The sequence below is a fragment of the Guyanagaster necrorhizus genome, assembly GCF_019112545.1.
Source record: "Guyanagaster necrorhizus MCA 3950 unplaced genomic scaffold BT62scaffold_25, whole genome shotgun sequence".
NCBI classification, from domain to species: Eukaryota; Fungi; Basidiomycota; class Agaricomycetes; order Agaricales; family Physalacriaceae; genus Guyanagaster; species Guyanagaster necrorhizus.
Window position 1 is genome coordinate 502362 of NW_025064904.1, and position 21977 is coordinate 524338.

Here is a 21977-nt window from a genome sequence, read left to right on the forward strand (position 1 = left end):
AGAATAACTCAACGCTTTCCCGCGTACAATATATAATATCTTTTTTTTTTCACACGCACTGCTAACAGGAATGTTGATTCCGCTGATTTTTGGCCAGGGAAAACAGATGCGACCGTGACCCCATGCTATTAATATCGTTGGAGCTCATGTTCACGGCACTAGAAGTGATGGACAAGCCAATACAGTCCACGGGGCAAATGACAAGAACGCGCACCACAGCCAGCAGATGCAGATTGAAATATCACCATTTCTGCCGCTTCTTGGCCTGCAAGGTGTTCTTCCCTCGTGCACCCCGGACGCTCTGCAAGTCCTCAAACTTCTTTTTCGCATAACGTTTCGCCTCGGCGTCATCCACCAACTCGTCCACCAAAGTCCTCTTACGGTTCGCCCTTGTAAGATTATCCGAACTGCCGCCTCCAAATGGTGTGTTTGCAGTAACAATAGTACCAATCTGCAAAGATAATTTTAACGAGTGCTGCTACGCACATGAAAGGGATGCTCACGGCAAAATGTTTCGGCAGGCCTTTGATGCCTTTCCCTTCTCCTTCGTCTTTACGATAGAAGCGCTTGGGGTCCATATAATTACGCAGACGCATTGCTTCCACCTCGCGGTAGAGTCGCGGAAGGTCTGCTTCTGCTGGAGCAGGCATGTCAAACCATCCCGGCCCTGCAGTTCGCTGTTTTAACTGGCCCCAACAATAAATAAATTACGTTGATAGAAAGGAAAGATGGTCCTCACCGCTTTACGTTGCTTTTTTGTCAGTACTTTCCCACCTTTGGTCAGTTCTGGGGGTGGTATAGGAGGTGCGGGTACGGATGAGGATTTCTCAGCAAGTTCGATATCGGGGTCGCGTATGGCCGTCGGTCGATTATGCCTTGATTCATCAAATTCGAAATAGGGCTTGGGAATGTTTCCGGGGTCGAGGAGAGGTAATATCCTATAGAGCGATTGAACTTTTGACACCAAGAAGATAAGAAGAAGCGACAAATGGACATACTGGTTGCCGGGTTCGTCATCTAGCTCTACTACATCCCCTTGTAAGATATCCACAGAATTTGTCGGCTCACGAGACAGTGATAGAGCATTTTTCCTGGCTTTTTCAAGTAAAGAATCGAGATATTCTTGTGTGACAGGTTCACTGTCCGAACTACATGAACTAGACGTATCTGAATCGACGTCGGAGGTAGAAGCCGAGTCCGAAGAGTCCTCTACAATCTCTAGATACAGTTTGTTCAACGTGCGGCCTCTTCAGCATTCTGTCACATACCTGTAGCCTTTTCTTTCCCTTTTCCTTTCCATTGAAGCATGACGATTAAGGATGGGGATGACGAGACAGAGACGTGTATATCTTGGTCATGCGTCCGAGTCGCTGGTTACGCTGCAAGCAGCAATAATGGCTCGAGCTCTCTTGCAGGAGTTCTCGAATCGTCGTCGTGACCTCTGTGACCGATTTTGCCGATTTTGGCCGAGGCGAAATCACATGACTCCCCAGGTGGGCGGATGCAAATCCTAAGATTGCCTTCTCCACTGCATCCTGCTTTTTTCCAGTTTTTCTTACCTCTGTTTCTTCCTGTACGATGAACGAGAACACATATTTTTCTGGCTGAATTCCACCCCCTTGCTCAGTCTCGGATGAAGCCGCCTGACAAGTTTACTTCCCATTCTTCTGTCCGACACCTAGCTGCCTACCACACAAATGCGGGCAGGGGAGTAGTAGAGGGACCCTCCGGGAAAAGCAAACATGTCCAAGCCTCGTAACGAGACAGCTTAGGATGTCAGGAGGAGGACAGCAGCATGCGCGGTGAGTTCTCCATCATTCAGTGACATCGAGGAGTTGTGCTGAACTGCGAATGATAGTGAATGTAAGGTATGCCAGCAACCAAAACAAGTGAACACTTCTGAGCGTTGTAGCAAGGCAGCTAGGTAGGCATCAGTGTGCAGGGTGAGTTCTCCATCGTTTGATGACGTCGAGGGCTCGTTCTGAGTTACTGATGATAGCAGAAGCAAGGTGTGGCCACCTCCAAGGCGTGCGATCCATATCTGAGTTCACAGCAAGGCCACTACGTGCCGACTGGAAGGGCGATCAGCATGCGTGGTGAGTTCTTTGTTGTCCAGTGATCTTGCGGGTTTGTTCTGAACCATGGATCATAGCGAATGAAAGGTATGACTACCCTCAAGACAAGCGAACATGTCTTTGCTCGCAGCAAGAACAAGGCATCAGGCATTATTCAGAGGTAGGTGTAGGTGCGTGCATTCCTTCTCGGCGAAGAGAAGGTGCAGATTTTTATGGCTGTTACTTACAGGTCCTAATCAATGCTTTCTCTGCGGCCACAAACAGAGACGTTAGATGTTACCCATTGCGACACCCGTCTGTCTGCTTTGATGGCTGTTCTCCCTTACGCCGTTACATTCATCACAACTGCGAGCTTCATCTCAATGATCATATATCCCATCTATTAACTTCAGGACTACACTATCATTATGCATATCTCTGTATTTATATTTACCTTGACGGTTGACTTGACACACATTCATATGCGCGCGTGAGGTTATTTTGAGTTACAGAAGCAAGCAGGAGCAAAGGCCATACACACATTATCGCCCTGGACTTTAAGAGAGCCATAGAACCAGTCTATGTATACTAATATCGAATGTAATATAAGCGACGCTGTGAGAATCTCTTTCTGGCCCTGAACTTTTTCCTCTTCAGAGTCCACTCGAAATCACCAATTCATAGCAGGGGGCACATTTCCCGATGCGGCATTCCAGCATTTCACCGAGACGAATGCGAACGAATATTCCAAAGGCACTCGTAAGTAGTACAATTTAAGTCTCTATAAAGTACATATAAATGAAAAGATTGACTGGTCATAAAGAGCGTAACAGTCCAAAAGACTTGAGAGTATAAAAACACCGGGAAGTTTGAGCGCTGATGATCGTAAGTTGTAACGACAGGATAATGCTATAGCGAACAGAACAGATAAGACGAAAGTGTAGACCAAGATAATCATACTACCCAAAATATAGAAAGCAAAGCACAATAGCGTCGAAGGAGGATAGAAATGCATACAAACAGTCGCGAAAGAGAGTGAAAGCACGAAGCAACCCGATAATGAATTAGTCCACAAAAATGTCCACAGCAGCGTGAAAAAGGAAGTCGCGATCAAGAACCACGTACGGAAAGACTTACCATTCTTATTTTGAGATGAGGTAGTTAACCATCGCGTTCACTTGTCGCTGCGCTTTCGCGCGGCGATAAGATAATACTTGGCCGACCGTCTTCCCGACGAAGCGGTAGCGGCGGAGAGGACGCGCGCCGCTCGCGGTCAGACAATCGAGGACTCGATTGCTGCCGATGAAGTCCTGGACGACGGATCATCTTTCCCGACACATGATGAGTGCTTTCACGATGCGAGGTCGGAGGTGACTGCACATTAAGGCTGCGAGGCTGAGAAGGGCCGTCACCGCGCGGTATGGGATCTAGACGGCTAGCAGATATCGAAAGACGCCTGGAACGGAAAGGACCCGGGGAACCGTTGTCCGATTCTCGTCCGCTTTGACAATCCCTGTCTCTGTCGTGTGTCCATCCGGGAGACGATATCCGTCTGTCATGTTCAGACATCAAACGATCTCGGTCAGAGGGTGCGACTGGAGGAAACGTGTACGACTCTGAAGCCATGGGACCAGTAGGTATAAGACCATTCCTGGCCATCTGTTTCTCCTTCGTCTTGTGGGTACCGGGCATCTCGATGCTCGGACGGCGACCGCCATTGGGTATCCTAAGGGCATCCTCCAATTCGTCTATTCGCCGCTGCATACCCGCCATCTCCGCTCTCATGCCGCTCATCCTTTTATCGACAAGACTTTCCACGAGCTCATGGAGCCGATCTTGTTGCTGATTTAGATTCTGCACAAGGGCCTGTGATTTCTGAAGCTGCTCGCCCAGCCAAGTCTTCAGCTGCTTCGAATCATTAAGCGCATCGTAAAACATCTCAAAGGGTGTCAAGAAAGCGGCCTTTCCACCCGAATAGCCAGGGTGGTGAAGAGAGCTGGGTGTAGGGGGGACAAGTGTGGAAGAAATAGCGACGGAAGCATTTGGCGGCGATCTGCCTGAAATTCCGGGAATAGGATGGGTAACTTGGCCGGATCCTGACGGATTGCGTTGCAAGGACAGTCGCGTTGGAGTGGGGGGAACATTACCAGTTACCACCCTTTTCATATTTTCACCACCGCCCAGTACGGATGGCAACCGCGGCAATGTCATTGGAACTCTTCCAGAATAGAAAGAACCCTGTTGCCCGCCAGCATGTGGTATCGGTGGCGCACTTTGAATGGAAAGTGCTAATTGCTCTTTCGTATACGCCTCTCTGGGGCTGATGACAATATCAGCCGGTTTTTTCTTCCCCTGACCGCCTAGTTGATTAGCCCGTCGTCGCGCAAAGCTGATAGGAGGTGGTGGTAGTGAATGCGGATTAAGGCTAGATGACGAGGCTTGAGTTGGTACAATTTGCTGAGGAGTGGGAATAATGATAGCGCCAGGACTGGGGGGATGAGTGCTCCCGCCCGCAGTGTTGGTAAGACGACGTGATCCCGTCCCTGAATTAGGGCTAAGACGAATGGGTCGGGAAGATGGCGGAGGTGCCTTAGATGGCGTCGACCGCTCATCGGAGGCAGAAGGGACGCCTGCCAGACCAGGCGAGACGACGCCAGCTACGCTACCTCTGCGCTGCTCAATGAGAGCCTTCTGCTTTTGCTTTACGGAAATCATGGACCGGACCTGCTCGGCGGCATTGGGATTGTCGCGTTGGCTGGGCATACTGAAGCCAATGACGACGGGCGATATAGGGGTCGAGCCAGCCGGCTCTGCTGGGGTACGAACGTCTGTATTGAGGGCGCCAGGTTGCGGTGCGCCGCTCACGGTGACCCGCCGTCGTTTTGAAGGATTGAGGTGGACAGACGATGGCGCCGGTGCAGCAGAGATATCCAGCAGCCGTTCTGGCTGGGCTGGCTCTGGACTGGATTGGAGCATGTCTTGGTCAGGTTCCTCTTTGACCCGGGTCGTGCGAGTCGTCCTGGAGGGCCATTAGCATCGTGTACCTAGTATCTTTATATTTTCTGTAACGCACTCATTGTCCGACTCGTTTTCTCCCTGCGTCGGCGGCGATTCCTCAACTCGTGCGCGTTTCCTACTCACCCTCTGTGAAGACGATGCCTCTTCGCTTCCTGGACGTGAAACAGTCATCGTCGGCGTTTTGACGCGAAGATCGCTCGAATGTGGTCGTGTCTGGATGGGAGGCAACGATATGTTTCCCTGGGATATATTTCCCAGTGACGTCGAGCTGAAGGCCTGGGCAAAGGACGGAAGAGACTGTGGGATATGTGTCGCTATGCTGCTCGTATGGTTGAGAGACATGCCGTGCTGGCGACTGGACAGGTCGGCTCAGCGAACACAGTGTGCTGGCTGCTGATAACGACGGCAAGCTGGTGTGGCGGCCGTCGAGAACGATGGCAATGATGGGATGGGGGTGATGGGAAAGGGTGGTTGAAAGAAACAAGGGAGGCCTACTTCGGTCGGATGGGATAATTAAAAGAAGTTCGGTATGGAATATGTGTTACCCTCTTTCTGTAGCCCGATCATTGACCTTGAAATTTGCTGCAAAGCCTCCTCCTGCGACAAAAGGGGCCGTATACAAGCAGCAACCTTGCACTATTCTCATTTTTGTATATTTTCTCTCTTTTACAGCAAGCGTTCACAAAATGTGTCAATCTCAAACACGAACCCGGTATCGGGGTATGAAACACGACAACGGACAACGCATCTTTTTACTCCTCCATGCACAGAACTGGTGCGAACTGCCCGGATCCGAGGTCATACCCTTTGTTCAAGGTCGACACCGCAGTCCCATCATCCAAGTCCGATTCCGTCCTCTTCATTTCTCACCAGATAATATCCCCTTGCTTCCGTGATCCCATCGTTCTCTCGACACCAACCATATGCATCACCTGCGAGATCCCGAATTGCTGGGATTCTTCTTTCAGCTTACGCAATGGCGCATCGTGCTAGCTCGACAGCGAAGCAATCTTTCCTTACTCCAGAAGGGATGGTCCTCCTCTGGTGCCGGATTCCTTCACTGCATACATATCATGGTCCGCCCACGACCGCACCTCAGTTAGGCGATTGTTTGATTTTGTCGTGATAATCGATGACATCCTTCGGAGAAGGGGTCCAACAGTTCTGGAGAGTTTGATAAGAAACAGGACATCAGAATCAGTTCCACACACTGCTTTTGTCAGTTCGGCCAAGCAACTTGCCTAACTTTAGACCTGCAAAGAACATTCTGGGTTCAATCATCGCAGTTAAAAATTGGCCGATGACTCTTTTTTGCTTATAACGGGCGCGCATCCACATGCAAAACACTGTGCTTTCAGTTGTGTCTTCTGACTTGGTGCGCTACGCAATTCAAAATGGGACTACAGCCAATTTAATAAATCGTTTTCAGGCATCGGAACAAAAGGAACATTTACCTTTTGCGAGTTTACTTTGTGTATTGAAGCGAAGATGGACGTCGTCAATGTTTGGGGCCTGACCGCCATATTTGTACATCGCGGTCACTTGATCAGTCTTCATCGCGTTTCCGAGTCGTCGTTGTGCGCCGGTGTCGGAGCCGTTGGTACATAGAAGACCCCGTAAACTTCGAATCCTAAAATATTGTCGAGTCTGCAAAGCCATTCGCCTCCGTATCCACCAAAGAGATTAATGTATAACTCATGCCGGCATTTCTTTGTTCTGAAAGCAGAATGCAGCCGAACGCAATTGATTTTGCCCAGTATTCTGCCGGCAATATTCCGCGCGTCCATTAGCAGAAAACGTTGTTCAGTGCAGGAACTTGGGAGCAGACGATCTTTTCAGGGCTCCCAGCGGAGAGTCTTCGTAATGCAAGATCGTAGGACGAGGCGCGTCTAGACTGGTTTATCGCTTCATCTTGGTCTTGGTCCTAAGGGTCTGAAGACGACGTTACAAGCATTCCGCTTCTACTCCAGGAAAGACGCTTCCATGGCGGTTGCTGGACTAGGGTAAACCCTAGGCAGTCAAGCCCACAACGACAAGCGGCTCTCATCGGCAGCCAGCTTGCGGGCATTGGGCGATGAAGCTTGTCTAAGCCTTCAAAGATTTAAGCACTGTTGTACATGACACTATACCTAATAATGTCATGAACGCTAAGCCAATTGCGCAGGAATGCGTTTCTACACACTGGGTAGTAAATTGAAAATCAATTATTGAGAACAGGTCGTACCATAGAAAAGTTCAGAGCATGGACTAAGAATTGAGCATAGAACATCAACATGCCAAGTCGTAAAAAGAACCATGTCGTTAGTGGCGTAGCAATGTGACTATCTTCTCAGATAACTTCATGCTAGTAGTAGTGGCCAGCGATATCCGACTGTTGTGAGAATACCATGAGTAATGTTTATAGCAGCATTTGTTATTACATTCAGTGAAAATAGTTCCTGAGTACGCGCCCCAGCTGCTGAATTACACATATAAGCTTATTGGTTTGAACAGTCAATAGAATCATAATGACACACAGACTTATCCGTTATTCGGCCCGTTTCATTTTCCTCCGCACCGTTAGAACCGTCACTTGTGGTGCATCGGTCGACTTTCCGGCACTTTGTTTGACACCCGGCGCGGTTTCTGTCTTCTTCGAAGGTCTGTCTGGGTTGCTGACACAAACTGACCCGTAAATGTGTGAATTATACGTCTCGAGAGACGGCTCTGGCTCGGGAAAAGGATTCGGGGAGACATCTGGCTCGATTCTTGTTCCATTTGCCATTCGAGGAGGTGGGGTAGATGGCTGAGGGGGAGCCAATAACGAACACGGCTCCGGTGTACGTCTCTCGGACTTGGGAGGACGATCACTTGCACGTATGGGACGAGGCGCTTGAATGATAGGCGTAGGAATAGAAGCGATGCCTTCGCACAGGCCCCGTATGGCACCCTCCAAAGACTCCGTGGCTCGGACTGCAAAATCAGTCGATGAGAAGTCAACTGCAGTATGCAACGACGTCATGATTCTTTTATTGATTTGCGACGAAACCTGCCCTGGTTGAGGGGCGAGTGGGGAGATGGAAGAGTGTATTGAAGGATTTGACAATGCTGGATGGGGGAATGTTACTCCAAGAGTGAAGAATCCGGTGACAGCGCCAGCCACGCATTCTTGACGAAATGACATGCGTTCCCAGAATTCGTCTGGTGATACGATTCCCAGCTCTCCCGATGGACGCTTGTCCTTTCTATCATCTTTTTTTTCCGACGTATGAACGTCTTCCCCATACTCTTCTGATTGCTTTTTTGCCAAGTCCAAACGAGAGTTGGTACGTGTACGTTTTCGTGCGGGGGATTTAACTCGCCCATTCTCCGTAGTATATGCAATCTCATCGATGAAACGGGACTTTGGATCATCATCGAACCATGGTATGTAATGGCCCAAATTCAAAATTTCGCTCTTCGGACAAGCCAATGGAATGTCTTGTTGCGAATATGGATGACCATATATCCAACGCAGGTGTGGTCGAGACGATGGGGAGGAAGATGACGACGTAACTTTCAAGGAATTCTCTGCCTCAAGTTCCGAGTACCCGGGAAGCACATAGTTCAATCTAATGATAGCTTTAGATTGGGATCGAGCGTCAAGTTCTGTGGCCACACCAATAAAGATACCCTTCCACCAACCACACAATCGCACGTCACTCAGCGGACGTTTCCCTGAAAACTCTGAAGAATTAGGGAAGAGATACTGGTCCTGGGCACGAGCAAAAAGATGAATCCAAAGATGTTGTGCCTCAATGGGTCTGGTGGCAGGGTTAGCGTAAAACAGAAGCAGTGAGCGGACTAGCGCAGACGTGGGCGATGGGGAACACGCCTGCCCAGTGGAATCCACCTTCGACACATAGAGAATGGCGCATGACGTGATAGGTATATTGTACACACAGGCCTCGATACCAGAAATCATAATCCGTGGCGAATCTGGAGTTCTCTGCTCTGACAGAAGAATGAGAATGTCCTGCAAATACGACCTCGGTCTAGGGAGCGCATAAGGATACAAGTCAGCGTGTTTCCTGGGCGAAGAAACCAGGACATGAATATGGAATTCCCGGGTACCAGGAAGGTCCCTCAGCCCGTCAAGAAGGGCATTCCTGAGGAGATTGACCGACATGGCAGCAGTGATGGAAGAAGTGGAGATGTTCACTGTTTAGCGCGCTCTCAGGCGCTATTTTCTTCCAATGTGTTTGCCAAACATAGATCAATATGACGCCATAACAATGCTTAGCCGAATTCTCGAGTGGAATACCTTCGCGGTTCTTCCGAAGATTATGATCGATATGCAGATAGATATAGAAATCAAATAGAAATACAGCAAGAAATTACGGTGGAAGGTTAACGTTTCCCGGTTTCCATGTGGTCGTCACTACACTGCAGATAATACTGGCACCAGGTCCAAACAGGCACTTCCGATAGGCTAACATTTGAGTCAACCACGTTACAAGACCGAACGGTAAGCACTCTGCTACACTCACAGTCGTAACACCGTCATCTGTTTTCGTAATAGTGGATGTTTGAACATTGATCATGAGTGGCGTGACAGACTGATGTGTTAATTGTTCAATTCGACCAAGTCGTAACTTGTATTTTAAAACTTACCGGCGTCCTTGATGATCGTCTTGCAACTGGAGCTGGAGCTGGCATATGAACGGTCCCCCCCGAGGCAGTCTGAAAGAGTGAAAACTGCATAAATGTTTTATCTGATTTTTGGCCCGCCTTCTCCCGAAGTGAATAACGACAGTTCAACCTGAGATTTGGCGTCAGAAAAAGTTCGAGAATCGAATACCGGAAACGACTCTACAATGCCAAGAACGAGTTAACGTAGCCTAAAAATGAAGCAAGATACTAAGAAATCGCCACCACCTCGTATGAGCGTCAACACATACATTTTCCGCCTATCCAACAGAAGGCCAGCCAAATGTAGTTATTGGGCATAATTACAAACTAAAAAAAGTTGTGAGGCAGCCACGAGCAGATAATAAGCAAGCCTATACCGTGATTACTATCACCACGCCGATCAAGCTAACCGGAGGTAAGTTGAGCATCTCCAACCGACCGAGAGGTTCAGAAATACCTTGAGACTAGGCCCGTCGCTACGCTATAGACAATCAGGGTGCTGATGAGAGAGTCGGTTCTTAAAGAAGTTTCGTTGTGGAAGGATTTTTGCATGAGGATAAACAATGCACACACCTCGGATAGCCCGTCCGGCTTCGATACAGATAAAAGCACAAGGAGGCGGCAATGAGAATATCCGCGACCGCTGAGCTTCCATTTCCTGCACTGGTGATCCACTGTAAATCAATTCTGAGAATCGATGTCAGGCTAGTGTTGTATCACACTCACAATCAACTGCTGGAATTCTCCCATGGATCCTAATCTGAAGCTAGAATATCCTTCTGTGCAGTCGCATGATATCAAAAAAGCAAGATAGACAAACCTTTTGACGGTGAAAACTGTAACACGTTGCAGCACCTTTAATGAACGTAAACTTCCCAGGCGCCGGAAAAATACCTATTTCAAGACCTGCTACTATTGTAACCATTCCTCGAGGAAGAGGGTGAACTAAACTTACCAAAATGAAAGCAGGAGAAGACCGCCTAATAAGCCAATTGAATGTCTGCATATAGTAACAATCATGGAACGCAACAACGTACAATAGTTGCAGTGATAACAACATTCCTCGAGACTAGTAAACTATGAGTGTGCTGCTTGACTCCGTCGTGGAAAGCCGCACGTGTATAAACTCGTCGAGCAAAGGAACTGTTTTTAACATTCCATGAATACGCAATATATATCAAAGTGCCTAACGCACCATTCGACGATCACAGCGATGAGTCCCTACGATAACAAAGGTTATATGAACCAATTGCGTTCACTGTGACAACATACATTGAACCCGGTCTGCACCTAGCTCATCAGAACATATATCAGAAGGTTTAATGTGAAATTATGGTCAATGAACCCCACATTCATGCTCCTGTTATTCCGTTGTCAGAAAGACGAGTAAGCAAGAAAACGGAAACATACCACGTCAGATGATCAAGCGAGGAGGCATGGGAGAAGTTGGTTATCAGGTGCCTATGCTGCGTCAGTCTTGACCAATGAAAGAGCGGACCGTCTACAAACCAGTAAAGTGTCATTATACATAGTATAAGGTGAATGGTGTCCAGGATGCTTATGTGTGCTCAGTCAATAAAAGAGCACTAATTCCTAGGTCAGACAGACCATAAAAGCGCGACCTGACAACCAATCAGATATCTATATGGCTGGCTTCAACTGTGAGCAACATTACTGTATATCGGATACATGCTTTATCTTTTGAATCGTTTCTGCTAAAGCATTGTCAGTGAGCGAAAAGCGGATTCAGCATTCGCTCCCACTTGAAATAAATATATCTATGGTGACGTCATAAGACTGAAATGACTCCGAAGAACATTACTGGCATACGTTTGAATTATTGTTACACCGTACAATCTGTTCGACAGTCTTTGAGAACAAATGACCGAGAGAGAAACGTACAACACACATAGAGGCGGCGATTAGGCCAACGAAGGCGCTTCCGTATGTTGAATCAGAATCCATGGCAGATAAAAAAGACGTCGAATTACGGTTGGGAGCAGGTTGTTCATGTCACTACTGTTGAGCACATTTTAAGAAGTGTCAAAGGCTGTGGAATTTTCCAAACGAAGTGTGAGAAAGTTCAGCTGTATGGTTACCTCGGCTAAGATCGAAACAGACAGGTCCCTATATCGAATGTTGTAACCCACCCAGTATTTAACCGCCACCAGGGGGAAGAAACGACTGCATGAGGCATCCAATTCAATCCGGTATGTAGATGCTGGTCGTGCTGTTCTTTGTTCTTCAAAGATTGCTGTATGCGTTACAGCACTTCCTGGGTATCGAAGCTATTAGTTGACAGCAAATACAACATGTATGGAGAAAATGGAAAGTACCTTGATCCATAATACCTACTTGGGCAATTAGTGAGTCAGACGTTACAACTGCGGGAAGGTGATGTAAATATGATCATTGGGTACAGTATGCTACAGATATGCAGTTAGACACACAAAACAGATGGAAAACTACAGCAGAGATTGAATATGAAATAAACGATGGAATTATGCAACATAGGCAAAAGTGTCTCGAGTCCCATCCACACGCTCGATGTACTCCTTCTCGAGTAGTGTATCAATAGCCTTTGTGAATGATCGATCAGTATAGTAGGGGCTGGAGGCAAAAAAGGGAGACCGCCCGAACCTTCTTAATGTCCGGAATCTTCGGTGCAAATCGCTGAGAAATCTGTGAAATGACCTCTTGTATGAGCTGTTGGTTTTTCATCGACTTCCTAGCCTTCATGATCCTGGAAGTAAGGAGTATCATAAGAAACCGGATCCAAATATATGCAGTAGGAGACAGACCGAACGATAGTGGCCTGGATAACATACTTCCGGTCCTCGTCGACGTTTTTCAGGACCTCAGTTGTTTCCGCCCTGACTTCGGCTTTAATCGGTTGATTCAAGTTCACTCTGATCTTCTTCGACTTGAAGCCTGCAAATCCTGTCAGTCGCGATATCACCAATTCTTTCTTATATAGTCGCACCAGGGTTAAGATCATACTGCTCGGACTCCTCGTTGACGAGAATCTTCGCCTTTACAAGGATGGCTAGGACTTGATTAATGAGTTCTTTGGGAATTGAGGTGGCGGTGACGAGTTCGGAGAGAGAAAGCGTATCATGGTTGTTATACTGCACCAAGACACCCATCTGGAACGAGCTGGTCATCAGTATGTATCTCTGGTTGAGATAGTTGGTTCGGAGTTCGTTCTTCGAGTAGTTCCATAGCCAGGTTAGCTTCCGCCCCGAGTGTTTCGTTTGGTAGTACTTTTGGAACCGGTCGAACGTAGGGTAAATTTCCCTCGGTACGGTAAATTCGTGTGAAGGCGGATTCAAAGGCCAGAAGTTCGTACCAAGAACCATGACGCTAAATGTGACGTCTAGGTCATCGTGGTTTTGTTGCATGCGTTCCTTGAACTGATCTGTCAGATCTTTACTCAAACTCATGTCTATTGCGTGACATGAGTAATAAAGTACGTCGAGGATCGTCAATAACTTGCCTGTAAACATCCGTTGCAACTTGTTCGTGTATTCGAACCCGCAGGCCTCTTTGAGCTTGGAGATCATACTGGCTTCGGCCTCGTCAGATGCTGACACGCTATGAATCAGACGTTTCGACAGCTTGGTAGAGTAGAATTGCTGGAACACGTCCTTATCCTCGAGGTATTTAAAGAGGATCATCTAATGAAAGACTAAGCACAATGAACGTGACTGATGTGAAAACAAAAGCGCACCACACGGTTCAATGCCCCTTCCAAATCCTGTTCCTCCGCCATTTTATTGTTTTTTCGGAGTAACAGATCTGCATGCTTCGCCAGCAGTTCTGGTGATTTATTACTTGAGGTCCCGGTCGCGGCGTTCCGATTTACAAAGTCTCTGCATGCCTTGTCGAGACTAGCAACGAATCCAGCTTCCCCTCTGAAACTACGCGTCACGATCGCCGAGTTCTTCGCGTGAACCTCCAAAAGCGCGTCAACATAAGCTTTCGGATCCAGCGCCTCAGGCGTCGTGCCTTCCTCGCCTACAAGTCGTGAAACTGCGTCAAGGCCAGCCTTCTTGACGTGTTCCTCGAACTTTTTCCGCAGTGGCTCCAGACCGTCATGTATGCGAGATAAAAGCGCATACATGCGTTGCAGATCGGCGTCTCTATCAAAATCGAGAAGACTTTGAAAGCTTTCCCACATGAGGTCGGAGTGTGATTTAATGAGGACGTCTTCGCATTTGGATATGAGTGTTTTACGTGTTTCTGTGTGTAGGTATCGCTCGACACGATCTTCCTCCTCTCGTAGACGCTCTTCAGCCTTCTTGAGATATTCGGGTATGCTGTTTTCTGCCAAGAATGCCTCTGACTCCTTCTTGTAATACATTTCTGTGGCAGCAAGGAAGGGAGCTTCGAAGTGATCTTTATAGACGTCGAGACATGGCTTGTTTGGATCCATGTCATCCAGTCCAAGGGATACAAAAGAATCGACGACCTTCTTCACAAGTCCCTGATCAATAGTCTCTCCGTTTCGCTGTTGTTCAATCAGGTGTAGTAAGGCATTGGCTAGGGTGGAGTTCTTCTGTTGTATCGGAATGAAAAGATTGTTTTTCCATTGGACCAGAGCCAGCTGTGCACGCGTATCAATAAAATGATACAGCACAGATAAACAGATGCGACATACGGTATACACCGGGTACACCGTTTTTCTACCTTCGTCTCTTTCCCGTTTGACCCAATGTCGATTGAGGTATGTGAACAGCCGGTTGATGTAGTTCGCTCCTGTCGTGTATCTCTGCCATTCTACAGAGTAATACCTAAGTAAATTATCCTCTTGCAGACGCCCGGCTTTCTGTAACAAAGCTGTTAACGATCGACGCGACATGAAGCAATGCGAAGCAACGAACGTCCCGAAGGGCTTTGAGGTGCACCACGAAATATCGGATAAGGTTATTATACAGGTCGGATCCCATGAGATTTGCCCCGGCTACAGAGAGTATTCAGAACGGCTCGATTAGCTGGAAAAGGTATGCTCACTTCTGGTAGCCGCGCCAAGGATCATACCTTCCGGTCCCGACTTTGGTGACGTGCAATAGTTGTATGCGACCGTGTAGAGCGACATATACTGTATGTCTAGCTGTTAATTGACAAAATCGAGTCAAGATCTGAGCCGACCTTGGAGTACGAAACACCGGTCTGCAACTTGGTCATGATATGGTCGACGCCTTCCTCTAGGAAGGCCCAAGTTGTTGTCAGGTCTGCATTGGCGGGAGGAATAGGTGGATTCGGGTTTGGAAACGCCATGGTTGCAGAGTGAGGTGGACGTCCACTAAAAGGACTCGCACGGCGACCAGAGTACAGACAGGTATCCTTAGTGACATGTAGTCACAACATTTGCAACATTTGTGACACAACCACAAGAACAGAGGAGCATTCATGTATACGTCCAAAGCAATATATCTAAAGTAATAGAACTGAAGTGCCGCGATATGGTCACCCTGATTTCACCGTTCCTTCCATTCCCCCGCCTTCGTCAGTCTCTTGTGTAGCCATGGGACATAACGATCCCTGAAGCATTCATTAACGGTTTGCATGCAGAGAAAAAGGACCGGCAAACCAGTATCACCACAACTCTCGTCTCTTTGCACGAATGGCCTTCACCAATGCATGTCTTTCGCTCCATTTTTCTCTCTCCAGCTGGTGACCTGCCTCCCGTTTCTTCAGCAAGGATTTGCGTTTCGAGCTCTTAAGAGCAGCAACGAGGCCGACAAAGGTCTGCGTACAGCCGAACATCTTCGCCAGAGTGCCCCGACTATATTTTTCAGGATTTCCTCTCCTGAGCTTCTTGATTTTTTCTATATCAGCCTCAGATACACGTTCAGGTTGGAGTCTCTCATTTGGACGAGATAGTGGAGGTAGAGCATTATCCGTAGGCTTGGTTCTAGGTCGAAGAAGAGGTGAAGCCGGGTTTGTGGTCAACGAAAATGGTGAAGGCGACGTAGGTGGGGGGCGATGGATGAAAGTGAGTTCTTCGTCGGGAAGGGTAGTCACAGCGGCCTTGGGATTGTTTACCAAAGGATCTGGAGCGCGATATGGCGGTCTTTCCGACGTTCCTGGTTTCGGTCGCGGATACCTGGTAGCATAGGAACGCATGAACGACAGGGCCTGTACGCAAAACTGCCGTTGCATGTCGTGGACGACGATGAGCTCTTGGTCGGACTCCGAAAACTCGTGCCGGTCCGCGAATTACGCTGACTAAGCGAGACCTAGACGCGACCTTCATCGTGGACGTTGAGCTCGTCGTTCTATTCACGTTATGCTGTGTGTCTTTCGCTGTGCGGGACGACCATTCCGCCTGTCGCCATCCGTTGGTGCCGGGGTCAGATATATCAGCTCTGAATCGTCTTCCTCCTCCCAGTCACCGCCCAAAACCGCTTCATTTGGTTTTCGAACGGTCCCTGAGGAAAGTAAAGAGTCACTCGTCAAAGAGGTTTTTGACTCTGTTGCCTCCTCATACGACCTCATGAATGATGCGAGTTCTCTTGGTGTTCATCGCCTCTGGAAAGATGACTTCGTGTCGAGACTCAGACCTGGAAGAAAGGGCCCTTTGAAATGCATTGACGTTGCTGGAGGAACGGGCGACATTGCGCTCCGAATTCTCGACTACGCCAGAGAGAAGCATTATGACAGGGAAACAACGGTGGAGGTCGTGGACATCAACGGGGAGATGCTGAAGGAAGGCTTCAAGCGGTTCAAGCAGACAATGTACCATAACAGTGCGTGATTTGTTTGGAAAAGTCCGGAGCGCTTTGCCAATATGCCTGCAGCCCCACAGGTATCATTTCATGAAGCCAACGCGCAGGAGCTCCCTCCCTCTCAGTTTCCCGACAATAATTATGACCTTTACACTATCGCATTTGGTATTCGAAACTGCACGTCGATTCCAGCCGTTCTCCAGGAGGCCCACCGCATATTGAAGCCAGGCGGCACATTTGCATGTCTCGAGTTCAGCAAAGTCAATAATCCTGTCCTTAGCATGTAAGATGAAAGCGCTAAAAGCTTGTAATACACTAAAACGGTCACTAAATAGGTTGTACGAACAATACTCGTTCTCCATCATCCCTCTTTTGGGGACTATCCTTGCCGGAGACCGCAATTCATACCAGTATCTCGTGGAGTCCATTCGACGATTTCCTCCGCAGCCTGAGTTCGCAGACATGATTAGAGAGGCTGGGTTCAAGACCGGTGAAAATATAGATGGAGGTGCATGGACAGATTTGTGGGGTGGTATTGCTTGTATACATACCGGAGTCAAAATTTAACGCGCCGAATAACTCTGGACGCGAGTAGCTTCATCCGAAAACGCACTCAACATGTTGCAATTCATTTCATCTGCATCCACGCTTGGAACATGCCGTTCCTGCCAAGCCTTCCAGGCTTTTCACTGAAGACTAATACTGTAAGTATTTTTTACGTTCGGTGTTGCCATTCTTTCTGTTAGTTGCCGTCACTATAAAATTAAGCACCGAATAGGCCTTGAGGCTGGCTGGGCCATCACCGAACAATGTCAGAACCAGCCTACCCTCGACAAGGAAACAGCAACGGACGTATCATCGACGAGGAGCATGCTTTGTCCAGGCGAAATTCTTCATCTAGTAGCAGCTCAAGTTCTTCATCTTCCTCATCTTCTAGCTCAGACTCATCCGACATCTATGGAATGCGAAACTTTCATCTGTTTCCCCGCAAAGAAAGTCTTGTGCACTTTAAAGATCGTTTCTTGAGGAAAGGGAAGAGGAAAATTGGAGTAATGGAAAGTTTTAGAGCCATCGCATTGTCATCATGTGCGTCTGAATAGCATGTATGCCCTGAACATTTCTTGACTTTGTTATTCTTCGCAGGGGTTAACTCTTTCATCGTTTTTATTCCTTTGGCATGGGTAGCCCACTTTGGAAATACTCACGATGAGCACGAGAACGGAGATGCACAACGCGTATGGCCGTACGGAGTCACATTCACCTGTGAGTGACAGTCAACGGACTCAGTGTTGAATCATCTTTAAATAACATACGTTTCCACAGTCTGCTTTCTCGCCATTGTGCCGCTGGAAAGACTGTTTGAATACGGAGGAGAACAGATGTCTTTCTATTGTGGATCGGACCTGGGAGATTTAATCATCATCTCTCTGAATAAGTATGTGTATTCAGGCTACGTTGGTTTCTTCAAACTGACTACATACTGCTACAGTGCAGTAGAAGCAACCTTGGCCATATTATTGATGACAAAATGCGAGTGAGTATTATTCAACCACTCTATCCTGTAGAACCATCTAAGTCTACTCAGGCTGAAGCTCCTCCAGTCGACTATCATTGGTGGGCTCGTTCCCTGTTACGTTGCATCGCTTACATCTAGACAGGTGTCATCGTTCTTCATCTTCTCTTGATACCTGGCACTTCTTTCATCACGGGCGGCGCGCGCGTAATGGAGCAGGACCTTCATCCTCACGTCACGCAGCTCAATCATACATTACTAGCCATTGGGTTGGTCTAAATAACTCTTAATGCCCACTAAAACGTGTTGACACAAGACAGTGTGCTAGCACTTCTTCTCCCCACAGCGTTCTTTGCGTCAATTGAGGGTGTGGACTCGACGAACGTCGTCAATGATGAAACGCGCCATGCATTCCTCCAAATGAGCCGCGGTCTGGCGGTTATTCTCCTCCTTGTGTACATTTGCTCTCGCATATTTTTGCACAATCCACCCGGTGCCAATAATGCAATGAGGTTGCATCCGAATGCTCCCAAGGAGATGGAAGAAAGGGAGGAAGAACTAGTAGAGGAGGAGCCTGAGGTCAGTCAATGGGTCTGTATCATCATGCTGATCATCACTATCGGTCTGATGGCCGCCACTGCCGAGTGGGTACGTCGAGAACATTCAAGTACGGTGGTCGTTTGCTTACCATATGCTTGCAGCTGGTTGATAGTATTGAATTTGTGAGAGAAGAATCTAACATTGAACAAGAGTGAGTCATGTAGGAATACCTATAGCTCTAGATTGACTATGTGATTAGGTGGTTCGGTCTTATTCTCCTTCCGATTGTATCCTTCTCTGCGGACGGCGCTGTCGCAATGATGTTCTTTGTTCGATACCTTTGCCGGCACTACTTCGGGAAACCTACACCCCCAAACACAGTAGCCAAAGCTCGAGCCATCGACCTGTCCATCCAGTTCATTCTGTTCTGGATGCCATTCATCGTTCTTCTGGCATGGTGGACGGGCAGGCCTTTCTCCCTTCTGTTCGGTGTGTTTTACTTGCCGAGATGGCTGAAGACTAAACTAACGAGTACAAAGATACATTTGAGGTCGCATTGACGATTGCGGCCTGTTTCTTGGTGAATTATGTGACCGCAGATGCCAAGACAAACTGGGCTGAAGGATTTGCCATGGTATCGTTTTATGTGATGATAGTGAGTCCTGGACCGACTCCCTAGCCTGGTCTGATCTTTGTCTACAGTCATTGGTATCGTGGTTCTACACTGGACAACCTGAAATTCGCAACCTCCTGGCTTGTACGAGTGTAGCTGACGCTGTTGCCGGTGGTGGCGCCGAATGATGAAACGACATATCACCGTTTGACCTTCTATATGATTCAATGTTCTCCTGTGCTCCTGCAAGAATGGTATTAGCTGAAACTAAGATACAAAGCGCACAACTGTCAACAAGCACAAAGCAATAACCAAATTCTAGTGTAGGACTAGTTCCACCGGCTATTAGTGATTGAAGAGGAAGGCGACAGGTAAGCAGACGTACAGTATTTGCCACACCCCAAATTACCCCTCCTTCTCTTTCGAAGCCAATTTGACAGCCAATTTGATTGGCTGGTTTGGCTGTTCAGACGTTCCCCTTCTGATCTTTATGGAAGTGCATAACCCCTCCTTGCTGCCCTCCTCCTCCAAAGGCAGAGACAACGAGGGCGGTTGATTCACCCTTTGAATGATAGATCCAACAGCGTACTTGACTGTATGCAAGAATCCTTGCTGGATTCGTGCGTCTGTGACCTTACTGTTTTTTTCGATACCGTTCTGGATGACAAAATTTCCGGGTAAACACCAAGGACGTACACGATGATGAGTCCGTCGAGTGCACCATCGCATATCCCTAGTTACGACGGAATTGTATGTGTCGAAGAATACCACACAGCCATAACACGGTGGCGCAGAAGTGCCGAGGTAGGGATATGGCGTTAGGTCATTATTTTGATTATGATGATATAGAAGTAAGATTGACTCTGGGCAATGTCCTTGCGAAGATGCGGCATCTTCGTGGTTCATTATGGTGTTTAGGAAGTTGGAAGTGGTCTCGCTCAACCGGCTCTCTACGTCGCCTTTTTCTGTGTCTGTATGTACACTGTCATAGGCGCTGCGAAGACATCTGGATAGGGTTTCTCGGCTATGGCGCGTGGGACCGATGAAGGGTGGTGGCTGGACAATGATTACTCGGAGTTTCTTTTTAAAAATGGCACATGTTCGAGGTGCGGCAGAGATGTCGAAGAGAACGTCTATACGCAGTTGAATTTCCATCAACGTGTGTATATATTGGGTAAGGCTGAAGGGCTGTTTATTCTTTCCTTGATGTAGAGTGAGCAAGCAGTCAACAAATATTCAAGTATTCAGTAACGCGACGTACTTTCGTTCTGGTTGTGATATGTCTCTGATTCCTCAAAACCGACGGCCAAAAATATTTTGAATGCAGATGGAGAGGTGACAGTGTATAGGGACGTCATGAGTTTGGCCACCAACAACCAGGTGCCGTCAGGTAGCGCCTTGTCTATCCTGCACAGCTCGCGAAGCATGACGATGATCTCTTGGACCACATCCAAGAAGTCGAGATACTCCTTCTTCGGTGGTGGATCCATTGTACGAGCGTGCTCAGCGACTGCCAGGAAATCAGCATGATACTTGCTGACGCGGTGGTAGATCCTCCTAAAGCAACGCCTATACACTAGCCCGCTGAATTCCAACAAAAGCGCGAGGCTTTCTGACAGTTCCTTGGCCCGCTGGGCACTCGCGAGAATGTCCCAAATAGAGTGAATATATGTCTCCAGTGCCTCCGGAGTAGATTCTCCCCCCGTTGAATTGGTAGCTACCCAGACATAGACCGAGTCTGGATGGTGTGAATAGGACACAGCCACAGACTGGCCTTCGGGCTTGTCGACGCACATACACGCGACTGCATCCAACGCTGCCTTGGAGAACAGCTCGGACCTTTCCTCGGAAATGCGATGCCCAACTACTGCATTCCGACGAACGGATTGCTGAAGAATATCGTGAAGATCAGGTCGGGCAACACTGGAAGACAAAGCAGAAAGGATTGACAAAGAGTCTTGTGGTGAAATCTCCATGAAGACGGGACAATGAAGAGATGAAAATTCGGAGTATTTTTCTCTGGATTCGACGCCTTGTACGTCAGGAAGAGGGTAAGCGAGCCTAGCACCTTGTGGGGACCCACCACGCGCCGTCCGAGGTCTGTGAACGATGTGACAGCGTGAAAGAAAGGAAAACCATCAAAAATGGACAAAATGCGGAATCGTCCATGGGTGGGTCGAATGAACGCGAATCCGACACTTCGATTTCCCTGCCTGTTGTTAAGGAGATGCTCTCGGTGACTGCCGCCGCGATCGCCGGGACGGTCCTTTTCCAGAGCATCCATGTCGCCCCTAGTCGTCTTGGTTTAGATCAAGAATTGAAGACTTTCTTACACTCAGAGCGTACGTGGAGAAGCAAAACAAACACTTTGAATCTCATTTTGTCTTTCTTCTCCGGTCTTTCGTCCAAACAAACAGCCGAAATCGATCCGAAGTTCACCATGGGCCGAAGCGCAAAATTCGCTAAACGCATGGTAAGTAGACCTACTTATGTCTCAGGTAGCGAAGCATTTCTTGATTCCTTCTATCTCGCAGCCGAAGAAACTAAAATCCTCCGCGCTGGCCACTGGCTCTTCAGCGAACAATACGTCTCACGCGCAACAGGTTCAAAATGCTAAAAAAAGAGCCAGTCTGAAAAGCAAAGCGGTGGATAGGGGAGGAACCAATGAATCGCTGCTTGGAGGTGCAGATTATGTATCATTAATGATGGGGGGACGAAAGAAAGCTCGTCAGGAGGCTCAGAAGCTACCTAAAGATAGCTAGACATGCTTAGTATCCATCAGCTATTCAATTCGCATCAGTGGTAGATGATTGACAAATAATTACTACATTTTTTTGGGTCAGTTAATGATGCTCACT

At 47.9% G+C, this 21977-nt stretch overlaps 10 protein-coding genes across 10 annotated transcripts; 3 read left to right on the forward strand and 7 right to left on the reverse strand.

Moving 5' to 3' along the window:
- Window positions 1-241: 241 nt before the first annotated feature.
- On the reverse strand, window positions 242-1308 carry BT62DRAFT_1009718 (Fcf2-domain-containing protein; the record flags this gene model as incomplete). The annotated part of the gene is made up of 5 exons (XM_043177580.1): window positions 242-451; window positions 504-686; window positions 740-938; window positions 999-1218; window positions 1269-1308. 5 exons carry the CDS (start codon window positions 1306-1308, stop codon window positions 242-244), a joined length of 852 nt encoding a protein of 283 aa, XP_043036613.1.
- Window positions 1309-3215: 1907 nt separating this feature from the next.
- Window positions 3216-5414, reverse strand: BT62DRAFT_904282 (uncharacterized protein; the record flags this gene model as incomplete). Its single annotated transcript, XM_043183558.1, has 2 exons — window positions 3216-5073; window positions 5128-5414. The coding sequence occupies 2 exons, from the start codon at window positions 5412-5414 to the stop codon at window positions 3216-3218; spliced, it is 2145 nt and encodes a 714-aa protein (XP_043036614.1).
- Window positions 5415-7175: 1761 nt separating this feature from the next.
- BT62DRAFT_352298 (uncharacterized protein) lies at window positions 7176-9246 on the reverse strand. Its single transcript, XM_043180598.1, has 3 exons — window positions 7589-9246; window positions 7297-7530; window positions 7176-7246 (listed from the first exon to the last, which is right to left on the reverse strand). The coding sequence occupies exon 1, from the start codon at window positions 9217-9219 to the stop codon at window positions 7600-7602; it is 1620 nt and encodes a 539-aa protein (XP_043036615.1). The 5' UTR covers window positions 9220-9246; the 3' UTR covers window positions 7176-7246; window positions 7297-7530; window positions 7589-7599.
- A 137-nt stretch (window positions 9247-9383) lies between these two features.
- On the reverse strand, window positions 9384-11649 carry BT62DRAFT_935452 (uncharacterized protein). The gene is made up of 24 exons (XM_043186947.1): window positions 11632-11649; window positions 11553-11579; window positions 11486-11500; window positions 11398-11434; window positions 11331-11344; window positions 11232-11279; window positions 11133-11183; window positions 11073-11082; window positions 10995-11012; window positions 10918-10943; window positions 10840-10865; window positions 10760-10791; window positions 10678-10702; window positions 10617-10628; window positions 10543-10558; window positions 10449-10488; window positions 10296-10396; window positions 10180-10239; window positions 10100-10127; window positions 9992-10049; window positions 9907-9931; window positions 9705-9852; window positions 9581-9649; window positions 9384-9522 (listed from the first exon to the last, which is right to left on the reverse strand). The coding sequence occupies exons 6-24, from the start codon at window positions 11243-11245 to the stop codon at window positions 9472-9474; spliced, it is 810 nt and encodes a 269-aa protein (XP_043036616.1). The 5' UTR covers window positions 11246-11279; window positions 11331-11344; window positions 11398-11434; window positions 11486-11500; window positions 11553-11579; window positions 11632-11649; the 3' UTR covers window positions 9384-9471.
- Window positions 11650-12108: 459 nt separating this feature from the next.
- BT62DRAFT_935455 (Cullin-domain-containing protein) lies at window positions 12109-15068 on the reverse strand. The gene is made up of 10 exons (XM_043186948.1): window positions 14874-15068; window positions 14736-14823; window positions 14606-14685; window positions 14383-14550; window positions 13453-14328; window positions 13219-13399; window positions 12706-13167; window positions 12524-12653; window positions 12363-12465; window positions 12109-12301 (listed from the first exon to the last, which is right to left on the reverse strand). The coding sequence occupies exons 1-10, from the start codon at window positions 15000-15002 to the stop codon at window positions 12224-12226; spliced, it is 2295 nt and encodes a 764-aa protein (XP_043036617.1). The 5' UTR covers window positions 15003-15068; the 3' UTR covers window positions 12109-12223.
- Window positions 15069-15083: 15 nt separating this feature from the next.
- On the reverse strand, window positions 15084-15946 carry BT62DRAFT_352642 (uncharacterized protein). The gene is made up of 2 exons (XM_043180600.1): window positions 15316-15946; window positions 15084-15266 (listed from the first exon to the last, which is right to left on the reverse strand). Exon 1 carries the CDS (start codon window positions 15885-15887, stop codon window positions 15321-15323), a length of 567 nt encoding a protein of 188 aa, XP_043036618.1. The 5' UTR covers window positions 15888-15946; the 3' UTR covers window positions 15084-15266; window positions 15316-15320.
- Window positions 15947-16014: 68 nt separating this feature from the next.
- BT62DRAFT_982265 (UbiE/COQ5 methyltransferase) lies at window positions 16015-17020 on the forward strand (the record flags this gene model as incomplete). The annotated part of the gene is made up of 3 exons (XM_043189667.1): window positions 16015-16474; window positions 16526-16736; window positions 16789-17020. The coding sequence occupies 3 exons, from the start codon at window positions 16015-16017 to the stop codon at window positions 17018-17020; spliced, it is 903 nt and encodes a 300-aa protein (XP_043036619.1).
- Window positions 17021-17111: 91 nt separating this feature from the next.
- Window positions 17112-19528, forward strand: BT62DRAFT_935457 (uncharacterized protein). The gene is made up of 12 exons (XM_043186949.1): window positions 17112-17157; window positions 17232-17539; window positions 17597-17716; window positions 17777-17888; window positions 17943-17987; window positions 18039-18067; window positions 18112-18235; window positions 18287-18614; window positions 18668-18717; window positions 18766-18995; window positions 19046-19161; window positions 19209-19528. The coding sequence occupies exons 2-12, from the start codon at window positions 17263-17265 to the stop codon at window positions 19305-19307; spliced, it is 1530 nt and encodes a 509-aa protein (XP_043036620.1). The 5' UTR covers window positions 17112-17157; window positions 17232-17262; the 3' UTR covers window positions 19308-19528.
- Window positions 19525-21095, reverse strand: BT62DRAFT_1009730 (uncharacterized protein; the record flags this gene model as incomplete). The annotated part of the gene is made up of 2 exons (XM_043177581.1): window positions 19525-20321; window positions 20381-21095. The coding sequence occupies 2 exons, from the start codon at window positions 21093-21095 to the stop codon at window positions 19525-19527; spliced, it is 1512 nt and encodes a 503-aa protein (XP_043036621.1).
- Window positions 21096-21293: 198 nt separating this feature from the next.
- BT62DRAFT_935459 (uncharacterized protein) lies at window positions 21294-21969 on the forward strand. The gene is made up of 3 exons (XM_043186950.1): window positions 21294-21461; window positions 21537-21592; window positions 21654-21969. Exons 2-3 carry the CDS (start codon window positions 21560-21562, stop codon window positions 21879-21881), a joined length of 261 nt encoding a protein of 86 aa, XP_043036622.1. The 5' UTR covers window positions 21294-21461; window positions 21537-21559; the 3' UTR covers window positions 21882-21969.
- Window positions 21970-21977: the final 8 nt, after the last annotated feature.